Genomic DNA, 18550 nt, shown 5'->3' on the forward strand with positions numbered 1-18550 from the left:
AAGGTATCACACAGGTGCACTTCGTACCGTATTGTACACTGTCGACTTACCGTACTGTACTGTACTGCTGCAGACATTACTACACTTACTGTTACTATAGAGATAGCGCTCAAATGACTGTCACTATACAGATATCTCTCAAATGACTGTGACTACAGATTTAGTATAGAAATTGGATGTCCAGTTTCTGTCTAGTGTTCCATCCGTATCATCGATTCCAATGCGATATACTATACTGTACTGTCAGAACTACTGACACCAGCATCAGTTGATGTCCAGTTTCTGTCTGGTGTTCCGTCCGGACCATCGATTCCGATGCGATATACTGTCAGAACTACTGACACCAGCATCAGTTGATGTCCAGTTTCTGTCTGATGTTCCGTCCGTATCATCGATTCCAATGCGATATACTGTACTGTCAGAACTACTGACACCAGCATCAGTTGATGTCCAGTTTCTGTCTGGTGTTCCGTCCGTATCATCGATTCCAATGCGATATACTGTCAGAACTACTGACACCAGCATCAGTTGATGTCCAGTTTCTGTCTGAAGTTCCGTCCGTATCATCGATTCCAATGCGTTATACCGTCAGAACTACTGACACCAGCATCAGTTGATGTCCATTTTCTGTCTGGTGTTCCGTCCGTACCATCGATTCCAATGCGATATACTGTCAGAACTACTGACACCAGCATCAGTTGCTTCCCGCTCGACCTGCAAGCCAAGCAAAATGGGCCCCAAACGCGATGTCATGTATTTCTATGATCCAGAAGTGGGTAATTTCCATTATGGTAAGTTCAGTCAGTTAATGATTTCCACTAGTTGCTGCTAGCTGCTAGGATGAAATACTTGTTTCTGTATAAAAATAAAAATTATCAAAACCACTGATAGTATTACTGTACAGTACACTGGTGGATGGAATCTGTCAAGAAGCAAGACAGAATATTGCAATTGAACAATATTCGACTTGATGCCAACGACAATAATGATATAATAAATAGGAATAGTAAATAATATTAATAATTCGTGCTTTCATGTATATCGACAGGCAAAGGACATCCCATGAAACCGCATAGGATATCTTTAACCAACAGTTTAGTCTTAAGTTTTGGATTACACAAGAAAATGACTGTAAGTTTCATTAGAGCATGGCCTGATCGATTCGGATCTGCCTTATAAATGCTGTCATATTCTTCATTACACTAGCCTTATTAGCTTACGTATTCACCTTGATAAAACGGAATATAACGTAGTAAGATGATTTTTGATATTCAAATACAGATGTTTCGGTCTATCCCAGCTTCCGATTTCAACTTGTGCCGTTTTCATGCATACGATTATATAGAATTTCTTAAAAAGTAAGATAATCCAATGAAAAGTTACTTGTAATCGAAATGGATAGGCTATGGATCGCTATTTAGACGCATTCTTGCTGATAAGCTTAACTTTATTACAGGATCACACCCGCAAATATAAGAGAATTTCCTTATAGTACCTTGAACACGTACAACGTTGGCGATGATTGGTAATGATGATCATTTCTCTAGCTGTTAATAACACACAGTATAGTATAATAGGAAGTTATAAAAATAATGTACTAGGATATCGCTATTGAACTCGTAAAGTATCCAGTAAGCTGATATATGCGCTCAGTTTATCTTTGAATAGTACACAATATTCCATCATATATGCAGTTTACCATTGCATCAGGGACTTCTAGGAGAATTTCTTGTAGCAGTCCCTGATTGTATGCTATAATGTTGATCAACGTTACTATTCTATTCATAATACAGTAAACCCTGCTAGTATAGTTATACTGTGCAATACAATCATGATTGATACCATGCATTATAAGAATTCATTTATGGAGAAACGGACGGTAATGTATCGCCATAAATTTTTTTGCTAGACATTTGCGATCATTAAGGCCACTATCAATACCAGTTTAGGTTCTAGAGATTATTTTAATGAAACAAACAATTTCATCAATTAATTAAGCTTAATTTTCTTGTATTATCGAAATGAAATTGCCTCATAGTCCTGTTTTTGGTGGCCTTTTTGATTTTTGTGCTATGTATACTGGAGCATCGCTTCAAGGAGCAACGAAAATAAATCATCAGGTAAGTTCATCCATACGATATCTTGGTACACTTGATAAAGTAAAAGTGTGCTCACCGAACTAGTAAAATAAGATTTTTGTTTTAAAAATACAAGAAATACTGTGGTAGGATTCCTTTAACATCTTTTTATGCTCACTTCTACAACTAGGTCACTCTTATTATACTAATTCTAATGATACCGGCAACTTATCAATCTGCCCTTTTTTACAGGAATGTGACATCGCTATTAATTGGTCAGGGGGATTGCACCATGCAAAAAAGAGAGAAGTAAACAATCTTTTAACGTAGATAAATGATAATCATAGGATGTTTTACTTTCGTATATGATGGGCCAAGGCTCGGCGTGAAATCTATTGATGTATTAATCATTTATAAGCAACTTCGGAAATCATACATTTATCAATACAACTACAGACTGTAGCTATAGTCGTTCAATTGTAATTTAAGGATCATATTTAGTTTACTTTCTAACTATTCTTTGCATCCTAATTCTCATTCATGCGAAAGGCCTCTGGATTCTGTTATGTCAACGATATTGTGGTTGCAATATTGGAACTGCTAAAGTAAGCAATTCTTGTTTACGAGTACAGTATCACTCTGTTTTAATATTACCAAGATAACATTATATCAAGTAAAATTACAAGATCTGATTATAAATTTCTGCTTTAATACAGAATCATTTCTTTCTGTAATCATTAAAATTACATTCTAACATACTGTATCATTGTATACCAAACAATTTCTCCATGCAGGTATCATGCCCGAGTATTATACATCGATATAGATGTTCATCATGGTGATGGCGTTCAGGTAAATTTTTTGTTTAAGCCTATCGTTACATTTTATGCAGTTCTATTATCACATGTTATTAAAATTTTGAGACGAACGCGGAATAACTGAGTTATATGATTTGGAATGCTTTTAGTGTTATGCTTTATCCTTTAGTTTATTATAAATAATATATTAAGTACGCGTATTTAATTTTTTCTGTCTAATTGATTATACAAAGTTGTTAGATATCTCGATGGTATTGAACGATCTACTATATGTTATAATTATTTACAGAATTAGGAATGTGATGCTAATCGTCTCACTTTACTGCAACAATACACTGATATACAGCATTATTCAACATTTAGGAAGCGTTTTATCTAACTGATCGTGTTATGACTGTATCTTTTCACAAGTATGGAGATCAATTCTTTCCTGGAACAGGTAATTAAGTAGTTCAGGATTATCTAGAGGGATACTTTCATTCTATATGCAGGAACATACTTATATATTAAAAGATCTAGTATTTATTAAATTTGTAAATGTACGCTTTTTGTGTTTTAACATCGAACGAACAGGTGATATGTATGAAATTGGAACTGATAGAGGAAAATACTACTCTATTAATGTGCCATTGAAAGATGGCATTGACGACCATGGTAGTAAAAGAATAAAGGCTAAATTCTTTAATATCTAAGATAGCAAATCAATTTAGTAATCTTTTTTTTGCATTATCAGGCTATTTATATGTTTTTAAGCCCGTCATAGAAGCTGTAATTCAACATTACCAACCATCTAGTATTGTATTACAGGTCAGTAAGCATTCATTATTATAGGTTATCCCAGCAAAGCTTAACATCTCTTTTTTTCATTTACAGTGTGGTGCTGATTCTTTAGGGTGTGATCGCTTAGGTTGTTTCAATCTTAGTATAAAAGCTCACGGGTTTGTTGTAAAAGCTATTTTCGCATTGCGTCCAAATTTGTTGTTGTTAATGTGCTTGTTCTATTTGTAGAGCATGTGTTCAGTTTGTTAAAAGTTTTAATATTCCGACCTTGGTGCTCGGTGGGGGTGGTTATACTATTAGCAATGTATCTAGATGCTGGTAATATGCGTATTATTATAAATTACAGATCAAGTTTATAGAGTTGCTATTATAAATAACACATCAACTCTGACTTATGCTATTCAGGTGCTACGAGACTGCTTTATTGGTTGATGCCGACATTACCAATGATCTTCCGTATACTGGTATGAGTGAATCATTTAATTATTGAGAAAGACTATGTTAACTTGAACATATACTGACGGATATCACGGCTTATTTTCATGACTTTTTAGAATATTTAGAATATTTTGCTCCCGATTTTTCACTTCATCCTTCGATCAGCTATGCGAGAGCGGAAAATTTAAATACTAGACAGGTATAACGTCTGAAATTCTAAATAAAGTAACTGCTGTCATATGCTATTTGCATTGTTAAACCGGACTTGGTTCTATACTTATGATTATCTACTTGATGTTCTGTTACTTCGCCTTTTGTAGTATCTAGACAATATCATTCAAAGCGTTAACGATAACTTGAAATGTATTACCTCGGCGCCCGCGGTTCAAATGCAAGCGGTTAGTTCGATAAATAAATTGCTGAAATTTTTCTTCGAATTTATCATGAGGTTATTTACTAGAATTATATATCATTAATCACTATGTTAGGTACCTCCTGATTTAATCGATTTTGACTCTGAAAATGAGGATCAAGAACAATATCTAAGCGAAGTAGACCAACCACCAAGGTAAAAAAGTCTTACAATGCCAATAGAATCTGATTTATAACTGTATTAAGTGCTATTAAATTGATTCTTTCAAATTCAAGTATCGAACCAGCTAATGAATACTACGATGGAGATTCTGACAATGATAAAGATCTTGGAGTTGATATTGAAACTGCTATCGATTAATCAAAGTCTAGTTAATTGATGATGTAATTCGCTTTCTGAAAGGCTATCTCTGTTGCGAGGATACAATCCCAATCCACTTTATCGTAACTAACATCCATTGGATATTCCTTACGACTTACAGTAAACTTACTGTATAACCAAGAATCCGATTTTACAGTGAACATTTTATTGTTTTTTAAATATGATTAGAACGACAGTGGATTTTCTTTTGACATTTTAACAAGGAAACATAAAACGTAATTCATCAAGATTATCTTTCCATCTTCATACCCAATATGTATATTAAATTAACAGTAAATTTTACATTAAAAATTGTATTTCGTTATTACAAAATATTATGTTAAAAAATTGTATTTATAGTAACTGTATTGTACATAGATATGTTATATTCAAGCATTTATCGTAGTTACTTATTTCAATAGTCGAATACTTTGCAAAGTTAAAAACATGCCTCATTTTATGTTGGATCAGAATTACTTCTCATTGGGAATAAATCACGCGATGCTTTTCAAGCCATCAAACTAAATATCAATAATTCTAATTAGATACGTGTATTTATATATTATGCCGAACAAATTGACATTTTAGTGTCACTCATCCCTTATATCAGTAGCTAGGCTAATAGCTATCATGGTCTATTAGCAGCAAATACCTGCCAATCATTCGACAAGTACATCTAATGCCTCTTAAAACCTTGCCTCTGTCTAGCTAAAAATGAATCACCTCCACTAGAAGCTAATCTATCATTCATCGTTTTTTTATGTACTTCAAGACCCTAGCAAGAACAATGTCAGATATTAAATATTAGCGTATTGCTTGTCAGAGTCCAGTACAAGTAATTACGCAAGCCCTAAATAAAGTTTTCGATGATACTAACCAACTCATACCAAGCAGTTGTAACCAATTTCATTTCACGCTCATGAATAGTTTTCAAGTTTTCGATTTGGCGCTGCAAAATTCGAAAATTATTATTAACTACCGTGAAAGACCACGACGTGACAACAATTTTTACGCAAACCTCCAAATCTCTGACTCGATACTCTTTTTCTTGTATTTGACTTTGAAGCGCTTGTAGCTGTTTACGCACGTACGGGACAAGATGATAAAATCAGAAAACAAATTTAGATTTCGTTGAAACACGACTACATCTAAGGAATATACAGAAAAATTAAAAATAAACTTAATTAGGTTTAGTAACCTCCGGAGATCCAGTAGCGTTTCTTGGTAATAACTACAACAATAAGAGAAAGCTCAAATATAAGTACATACAGTATCACGATAAATTTAAATTTCATGCGATTCGTATTTTCTGCGTCCAACGAAGAACATTGCAGAAAAACAATTAGGAAAAATACCTGTTTAGCTTTATCCAGAAATTTTTTATATTTATCTTCCAAACGGATCATATCGTTTTCGTTATTCGTAAGCTGGTCTTTCAGTCTACCAATATCAGCGTCTATCAATCATTAATTTCACTACCGTTAAAACCCTCAATCGACATTCTTTAATATCAGCTAATTCAAAGTCACAATTATCACCTCGGGAAGCCAGTTCAGTCTGCATGCTTTTAATAATGTCAGCATTTTTGTTGCCATTCTCTTGCTGAACTTGAATTTCCCTTTCTCGTTTCATAAGAAGACTGCTCTGTTCATCCACTTTGGATCTAAGATAAAAATGTCCTTAACAATCGAAGTAAACACAATATGTCTATAAGTTGCAAACAATACGTACTGCATATTTTCAATAGCTTGCTTCAGTTCAATTTTATCCTGAAATAGTGACAAGACGGATAAATTAGATTAAGTCGATTTAAATAATAGTTTCGATATGTTGTCCTTAACTAACACGAGTATTGTAAGGTCAATACGCTGATACTCTTGAATACATCTAAAGCAAAATTACCTTATCATCTTCTTTCTGTTGCACTATTTGTGTATTATGCCTGCATTTTAAAATTTATATAAAAATAAAATTAATATCAATGAAGAGAATCATGTTTCAAATTCTGGCTACTAAATATATGTAAACAGAAGCAAGTGAGGAAAATTCTCTTACTTCTCTATAAGATGTTCATTCTCTCTAATAAATAATTTCTTCTCTGCTTCCTCCGCCCGCTTTCTTAGACTCTCATTTTCTGTTTGCAATTGGATCATCTTTTCCCTGTAATGGTATTGAAATAAGAAGGATACGTCATAATTAACCATATTGTTTATTATAATAAGTCACTGATAAGAAAATTAACAAAAGTAATTTTCTATTCTAGAGTCGAAATTACATACCTTGCATCGCTATCATTATCTGCCAGTGCTTGCCCTAGTGCATCGTCTAGCGATACAACGCCTGTGCGCATATTTTAAAATCATTAGAAAAAGAAGGACATGTTAGCAGATACACCAAATTGAATAATATTAAGATTAGTATCTCTCTTACCCGATATTTTTCTCGCTGATAAATGAGCATTTATCTCGCGTAAACTTTTCATTTCATCAATTAATTTCTTAAAGACAGTCACAGGTCATATCGTTAATGCCAATTATTTATGATGAATAAGTTAAGAACCTTCATTACACTCACTAACTTTGTTTTCAAATTCCAATTTATTGCATTTCTCTCTACTGCCATATAAGTCTACTTTAGCCTAGAAAAGACAGCGTAAGCAGTTTAAATAAGTACACTTAAATTAATAATTGCTTAAAATTACTTACTTCTTCTTCAATCTTTTTACATTCTTCTATGTCCTTCTTCAATTGGCTGATCTAGTGAGACAATTAAAAATACTTTCTATTTTCTCTTAAAGCAGACAAACTAGTAATGCAACATAAAAGTACGCATAGTACCTTTTCACTGTAATATTCATTATGAAATTTCGTTTGTGAATTTTGTTGTTCCAGTTTCTACATACAAATAATAAATTTTACATTATATAAGTATCATAAACTTCCCATCACAATTCAATGAAGTGCACAGGTTACTTACTGCCTTTAACTCCGCATTATCCCTAACAAATCCAGCTATTCTATCTTCCAATTTTTTTATTTGATCACGCTGACCAGCAGCATCATCTACGAAATAAAACATCGGATTACATTGATTCATTAAGGTACAAAAGATAGTACCATACTAAAAGAGCTACAACATGTTTAATTTGTATTACCTAACTTCTTCTTGTAATTGGTTAATTGAGCTTCGCTTTGTGCCTATATTACGCCATTAAGTAATATTACTTCAATAAATCCAAGTTGTCACATACATAATTTAAATTATACGCTATATGACTTGATTAACTATAAGGTTTCATCCAACTCACCAATTTATCTGCTGTGTGAGATAACTCGTCAACTTTATCTCTTAATTCTTGTGCTTCTTCTGCTCTCTTACTTAATAGTAATCTCTAAGATATACGTAAAGCGCAATAATAGTGAATGAGACAATAAGTGTCTACAAGTATCACATCAGCTATTTGATTCACAGAGTTAGTAATCGTAGTCATGCTACTATTTACTTCTTGTCTAAGCTCGATAAGTATCTTTTCTTGACGTTCTTCACGCGTAGTTATTTCGTCTCTTTCTAAAGAATTATACAGGATAAATACCGACACTATAATAACTATTCAAATTGTTGCTGTACCATAAAAATTTAATAGTTCATTACCAGATTCCAGTGACAAATTTTGCTTCTGCAAAAGCTCAATTTTATTATGAAGATTCTGGAATTTAAAACCAATATCTGTTGTAGGGTCATTTATAATACTTTCGACATTGTTATAACGATCTAACAACTCCTTATTAGATGTTAGCTCCTCCTGCAGATTAGCAACTTGATTTTCAAGATCACGGCATTTATTTGTTAACTCTTTCTTGTCGACTGCTAGGTCATGTATTTCTTGCTCCAATCTTTCTACCCTTTCCTCTTCTATTGATTGATCATTTTGAGATGTGGGAGTCATTAGCTCTTGAATTGCTGTCATAATAACCTCTTGTACGGACTGCTCCAACTCCATAATAACTTTAATATAACCTAGTATTAGAAAAATATATCACTTTCAGACGGATAAGTTCATTGGTGAAATATTAATCATCAATTCATATCCATGACGATGAGTTTGATAAAACATTATACAACGATGGTGATTACATAATTCAAATTTTAGCAATTGTTTAATTTTTAACATAAATAAATTACGTAGCCAACCTATGTGTTTAATTAATTTCTAGCTAGCTATCTAATTTACGAAAAATTTTAAATGACACCATTAAAGTATATACTACTACGTATACGTATGTCTTAATTAAGGGCTACCTATCATACCTTCTCGATTATTACAGAAGAACGCGCAACCAAGAATGAGCTGTAACATTTTACCTAATTCTTCTTCATCACAATTAATAGCTATAATTGAAACAAAGAGTCTCACTTTAAATATTTATCTTAAGCTATTTTAAAAATTTTGTCAAGCTCTGTTAAACCAACCAATTTTTTCTACATTTGGCAAGGACAGATTGCTTAAGTCTTGTTTTAATGTCTAATTAAAGGAAGAAATGGGTAGTTTACGAATTGCACTATGCCATTGACATTAGTAGAAGAACAGTAATAAATAAATAATGATAAAATACATCATTGTATGATGACATATGTTGCATTGATTATAGATATGAACTTAACACTTTACATTATACTACTGTTTCTCAATAAAACGAACTGTTTAGTGCGTTCACATTTATAACTTGCCTCGTGATAGTAGTATTCTATTCCCCGCAGGACTTTCTTTAAATTGCTAACCTACATAATTAGGTAAATAAATGATAAGTATTAGGAAATGGCTATTGAGTTAGTTTATTAATAAAATTGGTTGTCAATATTGATTTAACAGTAGTGATAGCATATTGTATCAGTGGGTTAATAAAGATGAGTTTGTTGTAATACTTCATTAGGTATTTTTTAGATACTAGTATCGTGACAAGAAAAGTACGACAACAAGTATTTTTTAAATATTTTACATGTATAAATACTACATCGCGCTAAGAGAGTTATACAGTATTTTAACCTGTCAGTGAAAGGGATAATTGATCGAATTAATATATACTACCTCATCTAAGATTAAAAAACGTTAGAGGGATAACTATGTAGTATTCTGGAATCTAATCAAGTTAAAAGTAACTAACAAGAGATCTAATTGTAAATTATATCTACATTTCATCATAATAATATCCAGCTATAAGTTCTATAAGTTAATAATTCTAATTATCGGATAACGATAAAATATCGCAATTGCTGAAGTATTCTCTTAAGAGTACTATATCAGTTATATATTTATGCTGTGGTATGTATACTGTATCATTGTACCTTACATTGAAATTGTAAGACTAGTGAAGATATCGTAATTACTGCAAATAAACATATCACGTTGGTGAATCAGGCAGTGCGCTACAGCTTAAAACTCTGAAGACTAATAATCCAACCCGTGAATGGCACATACAGTAATTGGCTTTAGTATTATTTAGTTATTCATTCACTATCTATATTAAATGACTTTAAGTTCAAGCTTTATACTATATTATCAATGAATTAAAAAATTGTTGCATCAAATCAAATAATCTTCTAAACTGTCTACCAGAAAAGTAGGCACTGCATTGTACATAAAAGTCATAGCAAAATCTTACCTTTAACCGCCAATGGTTAGCATCACGCTTGATTCTACTAAGCCATTCTCCACTAAATACAGCAGAAGCTCTAATCAAGCATATCATAAAATTAATAAATGGGTCGTCATATCATTTATTTTGGCTTATTAGGAGATACACGTATCCGTGTAAGACCTTTGAGACGATATTTAGATAAAATACAATTATTCTCCAGGTGTCAGCGACTAATCTATTTTCTCTTACTATCCTACATTCTATTTAGATTGTTACATCTATGCAAATTATATAGACTACACAAGTATTACTTCCTCATTATTGTATATGCGCATATAGTTTTATTCTCAATATAAAATATTAAAGAGCAACAACATTAACGAAATCGTATTCATGTTCAATGATTTAATTCAACTGATAACTTAGACTTTATTCTTATCAACTGTTCTAATAACATTGGTATATATATATATATATATATATATATAAATTTATTCAATCTGGTTAAACTAACAAATAGTTTATTCAGCTAGTGTTGTACTTTACAAGTGATGTTGCAAGTTGTAAATGTTATCATTTTCTCGGTATTGCTTACATCATCATCATTGTACTGTAATCTCTCACAGCAAATATTAAAATGAGAGTAAGAAAAGCGTGCAAAGCAATTTCAATTGGCCAAAATTGAGTATCTCCCAATTTTATAATCATATTCTGCCGCACTACTACTGTATCCGTCCGTTTTAATCTACTTATTGTCCACTACAGTACTGCCATCTCGACTGGCTACGCGATGATCAGCTTCGCTATTGCACATCTACAGTACTATTGATCGCTCTTGTTATATAAATAAAAATGCATTTTGGGGACTGTACTTATAGCATTTGGTACGTTATTATTGGTATGAATTTGGTATGACAGAATTGTCGATCTTGACTAAATTCATTGAACTACTTGTAACGATTGGATGATCATGACAAGTATATGACTATAAAAACATTTGCTTGCAGTACAGTATTACTAAAGTTAGAATAAAGCGCTCACTGTCCAAGTAGTAGAGCCTCCTTTACCAACTGAAAGTTTTTAAAGGGTTATTTAATACTGTAGTCAGAACCAGCATTATTCACAATTAAATATTTAATTCTACTTTTCTAGGTTCTACAATTTTTATACTAGGATAGTATATGCTAACATTTTAGACAAGCACTCGGCCATTGCAACACCATCCATTAAGTCTTGGACAGTTTGATGAGGTCCATTGATGCCATCGAACGTTCCTATCTAAAAATCATGTTATACAATGAGGAAAGTCCAAATTACTTTCAATATCCACCTTCCAGCATCACAATTAGAACCAATAGAGTTGAAATCAACAAGATTTTAGTCCATTTTTACCCATATTAATAAGCTTTCGCACAAAACTTCGCTATCCATTTCATCCAAATGCGCTGACAAGATCAGTTACTGTACTGTACTAGAAACGTTTATAGTAACGCGTCAAGCCCTTTGACCGTTGTCTCTTATTAATTACAGCTGTTGAAGTGTCCAACTGTCCATACAGGCGTCCGAGTGTGTCATGTCAGTCTACACTCTACAGTACAGTACAGTTTAGTACAGTGTACAGTACTGTAATTATGTACTGTACTATACTACTGTACTATAAATCACGTGACTATCGTGAGTAACGTCCACTAGACCAGTTAAGTTGGATACAAACTTGACTGATCTACTGGGCGCTGCTCGATACGTTTGCACCATCTAGTACACTACTGTACGTACATTGTATGAATAAAAGATAGTAATACTGTACTCAGTAGTCAGTGGGCCCGGTGCTGTAGTGTACTCAGTGGATATGACAGCACTGGATCGGTGGCCATTGTACAGAGCTAAAGTCAAAAGTCTACTGTAAAATCCATGTCTACTAAAAATGGCCATACTCGTACTCTTTCCACTGTTGCAGCAGCATACCACTTCTGTAGACTACCGTCACTTCTAAAAAGGAAAGAGAGGGATAACCACCGGCCATTCAATATCCCCAAAATGACGGAGCTGGCCATTGTGCGAGTCATCTCAAGTGAACTGTATATCGAGCACGATACACAGTTGAAGTCGACCGTTTACGCGAGTGTCATCCTGATCAGCTGCTTGGGTTGGCTTTGCACAGTACAGTACTGTACTGTACGTACTGTATACTGTAGTGTAGGTACTGTACACTGTACAGTACTGTACTGTACTGTACTGTAGAATGGCCGACCAAGCCCAGCCCGCCCATTCTACTGTACTGTACACAGTGCAGTACAGTGTACAGTAGCTTACCAATGGTGTGTTTCATGTCAGAACTGCCTGATTAATTATACAATTCATATCACTAATTTGAACTTGAGTTATTAGCTATGCAGCAGTCTATCAATTCAATTAGTTATTACTCTGGATAACAACTTCCACTTGTAAAATATTGTTTGATAATTAATAAAAATCACCAAGACTACTTCCATCCCAAGACACCAGCTCTTTATTATACTCGTACGACTGAGTATATAGGATACGGCCAAAGCCGGTAATGTAGCCATTACTGGTATTGGCTCACCGGTTTCATACGAATTCCTTTCAAAAAATTTGAAATCATGTTTAAAAGTATTGTAGTCATATAGGGCTTTTACATGACAGTACTCCATTAACGATGAAATACACGACAGATGTTTGCATGGGAGTGTATTAATATCGTAGATTAATATTTTCCAGTAGACTAAAACTGTAATCGTTATTCGCAAATTTCTACGAGTACGGTGGATAGATAGACTCGTATGACAGTACAGCATATAATATATAGAACATATACAACTATTATCAGTTATTGTTCTTGCATAGGATAGTATGCCATGCCTGCATGATACTGAATAGTAGAAGGAAGTCAAGCCACTTATAGTGAGTGCACTGTCTATGCACATCGAGAGGAAAATTCTCATCTTTTAAAGACGCAGTAAGTTACATTAGCCCATTTCTCCCTTGAAGTGCCTTTTTCCTTGATCTCCATAAACCATAGAATAGTATAACATTTATTCAATAGGATCCGGGGTGAATACAGTTAAGGCATTTATTTAAAATACTATTGCACTTCAAAGTAATCAATTAATCGTAAAGTCCACAAAGAAACAATGAAAGAGGAAACTAAAATTACCCACAGCTAAATTTCAAAAAATGAAGAGGCGGGAACTTAAGATTAAAATAAATATCCAACTATATAGTGTTAATTTACTATTCATTATCTCATACAAGTATGAGAACGAAAATTCACATCCATATTCAAGTTAATTTCAATCACTTACTCATGGTTTCACAATTATTGATTGCCTAAGCTATCACTTACTATTATTCTAATAGTAGGAGAAATATCCTTAATTACTCAATTGACCATCAATCGTAATAAAGATCATAATTACCTTATCATCTCATGAGATCCGTGCCTAGTAAGCTATACAAGTAAGCTAAATGTGGAGGTAATACGCATATATGCATGTACTTGATAACGCAAAAATCCCATCATGATTATGTGACAGTATATACGAAGACTACTGAACGATTGCTTAACCCTACCAAAGCATTATTTCTATACTTTATAGAAGACTACAACAGTATGTGCAAATTAATTATTACACCATCAGAGAACACCAGCAAATTAATTAAGCTTCCTTTTTCATCGTTTCTTTTCGCGAGCGATTATTATGGAAGCAGAAACGTTGATTGAGAGCATTAATAAAAATGCAAAATTTTTCCTAGGGATAGTTCATGTAAAAGTAATAGTAATGAATGAAAAAATAGCTAAAATGCACTGCTTTAAATTAGTAAAAGATTCGGTATGAACCATTAATACTAGTCATTATTAACTTACGCGATGCTTTCGTTTGAGTCGGCGTTTTTCCTTTTCACGAAGAACTTTATTGTCTCGAATGCTAATAGAATATTCATTCCATCTACATGTATATTAAGATGATCGACCCATAATAGATTATTAATTTAAATTAGTACTGACTTACATAATTAAGATGAAGGCTTAGTGCTAAAGACTAATCGAAAATTGTTCATTTATGTGCTGTAAAACATTTCAAGTATGACTTCTAACGAATAAACTAACCAATATTGTTCAAATATCATTCACATTTAACCATATGATACTGCTATATAAGTATGAATCGTATAATAATATTGAAACAGCTCATTCTTACCGCCAATCAAACATAGTTTTACTTTTTTTCTTCGGTTTTGTCGAAATTTTTCCATCTTCACCCATTTTAAAAATTAATCTTTTCTTGAAATAAATCTGAATGCTCTCTTCGATGCCATCCATACTAAGCGCTACATCAACTATACTGTAGGATCTGATTCGAAATGATTTTCTGTAATATAATGAATCATAATTTTATAAATTTATCACAATTTGAATCACTGCATGAAAATAAGAGAATAACACTATCTTAGACTAGGCATTAAAGACTGCAGTACACCAATATGAAATTGTGATATGTGTTCATAATTATCGAAAGTAAAATATTGAAACTTCAAGGGTCTGACGCATATCCATATAGTCATAAATAAGTATAATATACGAAGATAGTACATACAGGACGTCTACAATCACATCTTCACCAGTAATCGATGCATTAACAGCTACGATACTATATACGGAAGTTTCTAATAGCAGTGGAAAGCCAGGAGCTGTAGCATTGATTTGGCGAGCTTCATATATCAGCGCAGGCTTAATAAGGAAAGCTCTTTTATTCAAGAATCGCGAGAACACTTCATTTAAAGTTTCTTCATCAATTTTCCAAATTTTTCTTTCATTCATGATTTGATTTTCAATTCGTTCAGCTAACACATCCAAGCTCAATTCTTCATTCATTTCTTCATTCATTTCTTCATTCATTTCTTCATTCATTTCTTCATTTATTTCTTTATTAAAATGATATAGTGAGATATCTCTGCAATTATCACAAAATAAAGGATAGGTATTTTAAAATATTGTTAACTTTCATTTCTATAAAGAATTACAGGTATTCTGTGTCCGTTCAAAAATAATCCAGGCATAGCACTTTACTATACTACATAAAGGCTGAGCATTATATTATTGAGTATATCAGTTTATTATTGCGGTCTAAAGTGCGTAATAAGGTCTTTTCTTTATATTTTAATAAATCTTTTTTTGGCAGCTATTATTTCAATATTATTACCAAGGCTAAATCTGTCAACAGCGATACAAATTACTGATTCCTACTTGAAACTTATCCAATTTTACTGTATACCAAATACAAGTATATTAGAAATTTTAAAGTATCTTACTAACAAATATTTAATAATCACACTAGAATATACGTACACGGTCCCCGGTCTTCGATAGGATTTTCTCTTGCCTGATAAAATATCATATGTAGATATGCATACTTCAAACAGCATCAGATTCCGTTTAACAAAAGTGCTGTGGCAAAAACTCTTAACATAAATGAAGATCTATATCAAGCTAGGAATCCACATATAAGCATACGTATATCTATGTCATGAACTCTAGTATATCTAGATGTCGTGTCTATACATATTAATCAAGGCGACAACAATATAGTCTTGACAATGATCAATTCCAACATCAAATATAACTTACATGAATTGTTTGCACAACAACATCATTTACTGTCGGAGCAACTTGCAGACTTTCTAATAAAGCTTTTATCTCCATAACAGAACTGGTTCTACTCCAAACGTTTTGAAGTTTTTGTAATATTACAGATGATGAACGAGCGGCAATTGCGCCCATAAAGAAATCTCTAAATATGATTAATTTTATGTTAATAAACTGAAAAATTTGCTTTTAGCGTGAAATCGGAATCAAATCATCTAACCTCGCGGTTTTTTCTTTATGCATAGAATTCAAATGGCTAAATTCTACCTCATCCATATTAGTACAGTTATATACTCCCATTTCAAATGATTACGACCATGATTGAATATTTATTCTATCCTGTTGCGTGATTTGATTTTCATCCTGATTGAGAACAAAGAAGGGTGAGTGCTTCAGAAGCATTATGAGGCAAACACCAAACATAGTACGAAGAAACTTAATTAAAATTTAATATTATACCATTATTTAAATAAATTACATGCTATACCATTTCGTTTTCAAAAACTTCTTCGTCAATATACTCTTCCGATAGCTCCCTTAAATTGATTGATGGCTTTTTCAATTCTCCGTTGCCTTTTAGACTCAATATCTAATAAAACATATTAGTATACTAGATTCTATGACCATGAATAGCAATGAATAGTAATGAAAATTGTTTGCTTTAAGATTAGTTTTTTTCATGTAATTACATATAAAAAATCAATGTTCAGTTTTGCATTTCAATTATGCAATCGAAGTGTGCAAATTATACTCGAAATATCATGACTAATCAAGATACTTTAATCAGTAAAATATAACAAATACGATTCAATTTTTAGTGGTTGAGAAAAGTAAAGAACATTTTCCTGGCTGAATGAATGCTGAATAATTGACACAAATAATAACTAAATTTTTTGCATTACCAATTACAATTACAAAATCTCTATTGCAATCTCGGTAAATTATCTAAACATAAATAAAAATTTGAACAGATACTACAAGCTTTTAATCTGTTCTTGAATTGTTATTATTTTAAAACGATAGCAAAATAACTAGATACGCGCATACTTACATAACTGATATAGTCAAATTTATTAAAGGTCTCCAAATCGGTTTGATAAAGGATAGAACTTTCGTCATAACTAAAATAATTTGCTAAAAATTTACAATCAATCATATAGAAGTTGTTACGCCTTTTCGCATTCAATATCAGGTAAATTTACTTATAATTTCCTTTATATCACTATAACTTACGGAGAAGAAAGTCGCAAGCTTTATCTTTTAGGTATGATAGCTCCTGCCTATACGGAATAAAAGAGTTTGTATTATGCGTTTAAAAAGCTTAAAACAGGCAAAAAACGGATATGTTTACAAAAAAACGAATATATTTACAAAAAACTAATGGTTCTTTGCCGGCCATGATGATCGATTACATTTTCTGTCCATATCTTGGCCTTAGTCAGTTGATAGATTCCATTTATTTCTTTAAATTCAAACCGACCACTAGCTGATTCAGTTATCTGTCAACGATCAAGTACAAGAGTCGAAAAAATATCATAACGCTGTAAATCAGTGTAATTTACGTTCTTAATCGTAGAATCTTCCGTTTGATTTACCTGAGGTACTCCTTTAGAACTAGAGTAAGCCTTTGAAGGATAAAGCGGTCGATTGCTACAGCGTAAACCAGTATTTATTTTATCGTAACAATTGTTCATAACACGGCATGGATAATAAGTAACATGGCATCTTCCCCTGATACAAGCCTATCAAATGAATTATCATTTAATTTGCTACCTTATAATGATAGTATGTTTAATGTTTAAATTTTAATAATGAATTATACTATTACTGTAATAAGCAATGCAGCTATTCTACAAATTGAAATAATAAAATTCAAGGGAAGACAATACAATGTGAATCACATTTCCATCGCTTCATAAAGACTAACTATTGCTTACCTCGACCACAGTTACACCCTTCTCAGGATTGCTCTTGATGATACTGTTATTAAATTGTAATAATTCAATAGCTCCACGTTTAAGATTTGTGGAGTAATTAATGTCATCTGGGTGAAAATAAAGCCTTTCGCTGATTCCATTTCTATTTTCAATCATCATTGAATAATTAAGCGAAGTGGAAAATTGCTTTATTCGGTCTGAAGAAGTACTTAAATATTTGTACAGCATCTGTACTGCCGGTTGCACCTTTAAAGTAGTTCAAACAGGGCAAGTTAATATTCGACCATAATACAATATATCTCAACAAGTTATTCCAAGTTATAAAAAGAACAGATAGTCTTTCGTTAAAATAATTTTGGTCTAGAATTATTTTGCAACATGGTTTATTTAACAATGTATAAATTAATAGTAGAGTACTATTAAGTAAGTATACTCTTAAATCCCATTTCTATCACAACCTTAACA

At 32.5% G+C, this 18550-nt stretch overlaps 4 protein-coding genes across 4 annotated transcripts; 1 reads left to right on the top strand and 3 right to left on the bottom strand.

Moving 5' to 3' along the window:
* Window positions 1-730: 730 nt before the first annotated feature.
* Window positions 731-4847, top strand: TRIADDRAFT_57882 (uncharacterized protein; the record flags this gene model as incomplete). Its single annotated transcript, XM_002113908.1, has 18 exons — window positions 731-791; window positions 1049-1131; window positions 1282-1358; window positions 1457-1525; window positions 2039-2120; window positions 2331-2387; window positions 2628-2683; window positions 2873-2930; window positions 3260-3335; window positions 3470-3550; window positions 3630-3703; window positions 3770-3834; window positions 3905-3994; window positions 4082-4140; window positions 4231-4313; window positions 4435-4512; window positions 4603-4682; window positions 4763-4847. The coding sequence occupies 18 exons, from the start codon at window positions 731-733 to the stop codon at window positions 4845-4847; spliced, it is 1314 nt and encodes a 437-aa protein (XP_002113944.1).
* A 676-nt stretch (window positions 4848-5523) lies between these two features.
* Window positions 5524-12537, bottom strand: TRIADDRAFT_57883 (uncharacterized protein; the record flags this gene model as incomplete). The annotated part of the gene is made up of 23 exons (XM_002114224.1): window positions 5524-5622; window positions 5725-5796; window positions 5866-5922; window positions 6203-6303; window positions 6386-6510; window positions 6579-6616; window positions 6750-6789; window positions 6903-7007; window positions 7127-7187; window positions 7278-7344; window positions 7426-7485; window positions 7553-7603; window positions 7685-7741; window positions 7824-7909; window positions 8002-8044; window positions 8155-8238; window positions 8350-8414; window positions 8499-8864; window positions 9156-9236; window positions 9318-9369; window positions 10508-10577; window positions 11673-11761; window positions 12424-12537. The coding sequence occupies 23 exons, from the start codon at window positions 12535-12537 to the stop codon at window positions 5524-5526; spliced, it is 1983 nt and encodes a 660-aa protein (XP_002114260.1).
* A 1049-nt stretch (window positions 12538-13586) lies between these two features.
* TRIADDRAFT_57884 (uncharacterized protein) lies at window positions 13587-15413 on the bottom strand (the record flags this gene model as incomplete). The annotated part of the gene is made up of 4 exons (XM_002114225.1): window positions 13587-13664; window positions 14370-14451; window positions 14704-14874; window positions 15100-15413. 4 exons carry the CDS (start codon window positions 15411-15413, stop codon window positions 13587-13589), a joined length of 645 nt encoding a protein of 214 aa, XP_002114261.1.
* Window positions 15414-16629: 1216 nt separating this feature from the next.
* Window positions 16630-18241, bottom strand: TRIADDRAFT_57885 (uncharacterized protein; the record flags this gene model as incomplete). The annotated part of the gene is made up of 6 exons (XM_002114226.1): window positions 16630-16737; window positions 17200-17282; window positions 17382-17428; window positions 17625-17647; window positions 17744-17890; window positions 18086-18241. The coding sequence occupies 6 exons, from the start codon at window positions 18239-18241 to the stop codon at window positions 16630-16632; spliced, it is 564 nt and encodes a 187-aa protein (XP_002114262.1).
* Window positions 18242-18550: the final 309 nt, after the last annotated feature.

The sequence above is a fragment of the Trichoplax adhaerens genome, genomic scaffold (assembly GCF_000150275.1).
Source record: "Trichoplax adhaerens TRIADscaffold_7 genomic scaffold, whole genome shotgun sequence".
Classification (NCBI taxonomy): domain Eukaryota; kingdom Metazoa; phylum Placozoa; class Uniplacotomia; order Trichoplacea; family Trichoplacidae; genus Trichoplax; species Trichoplax adhaerens.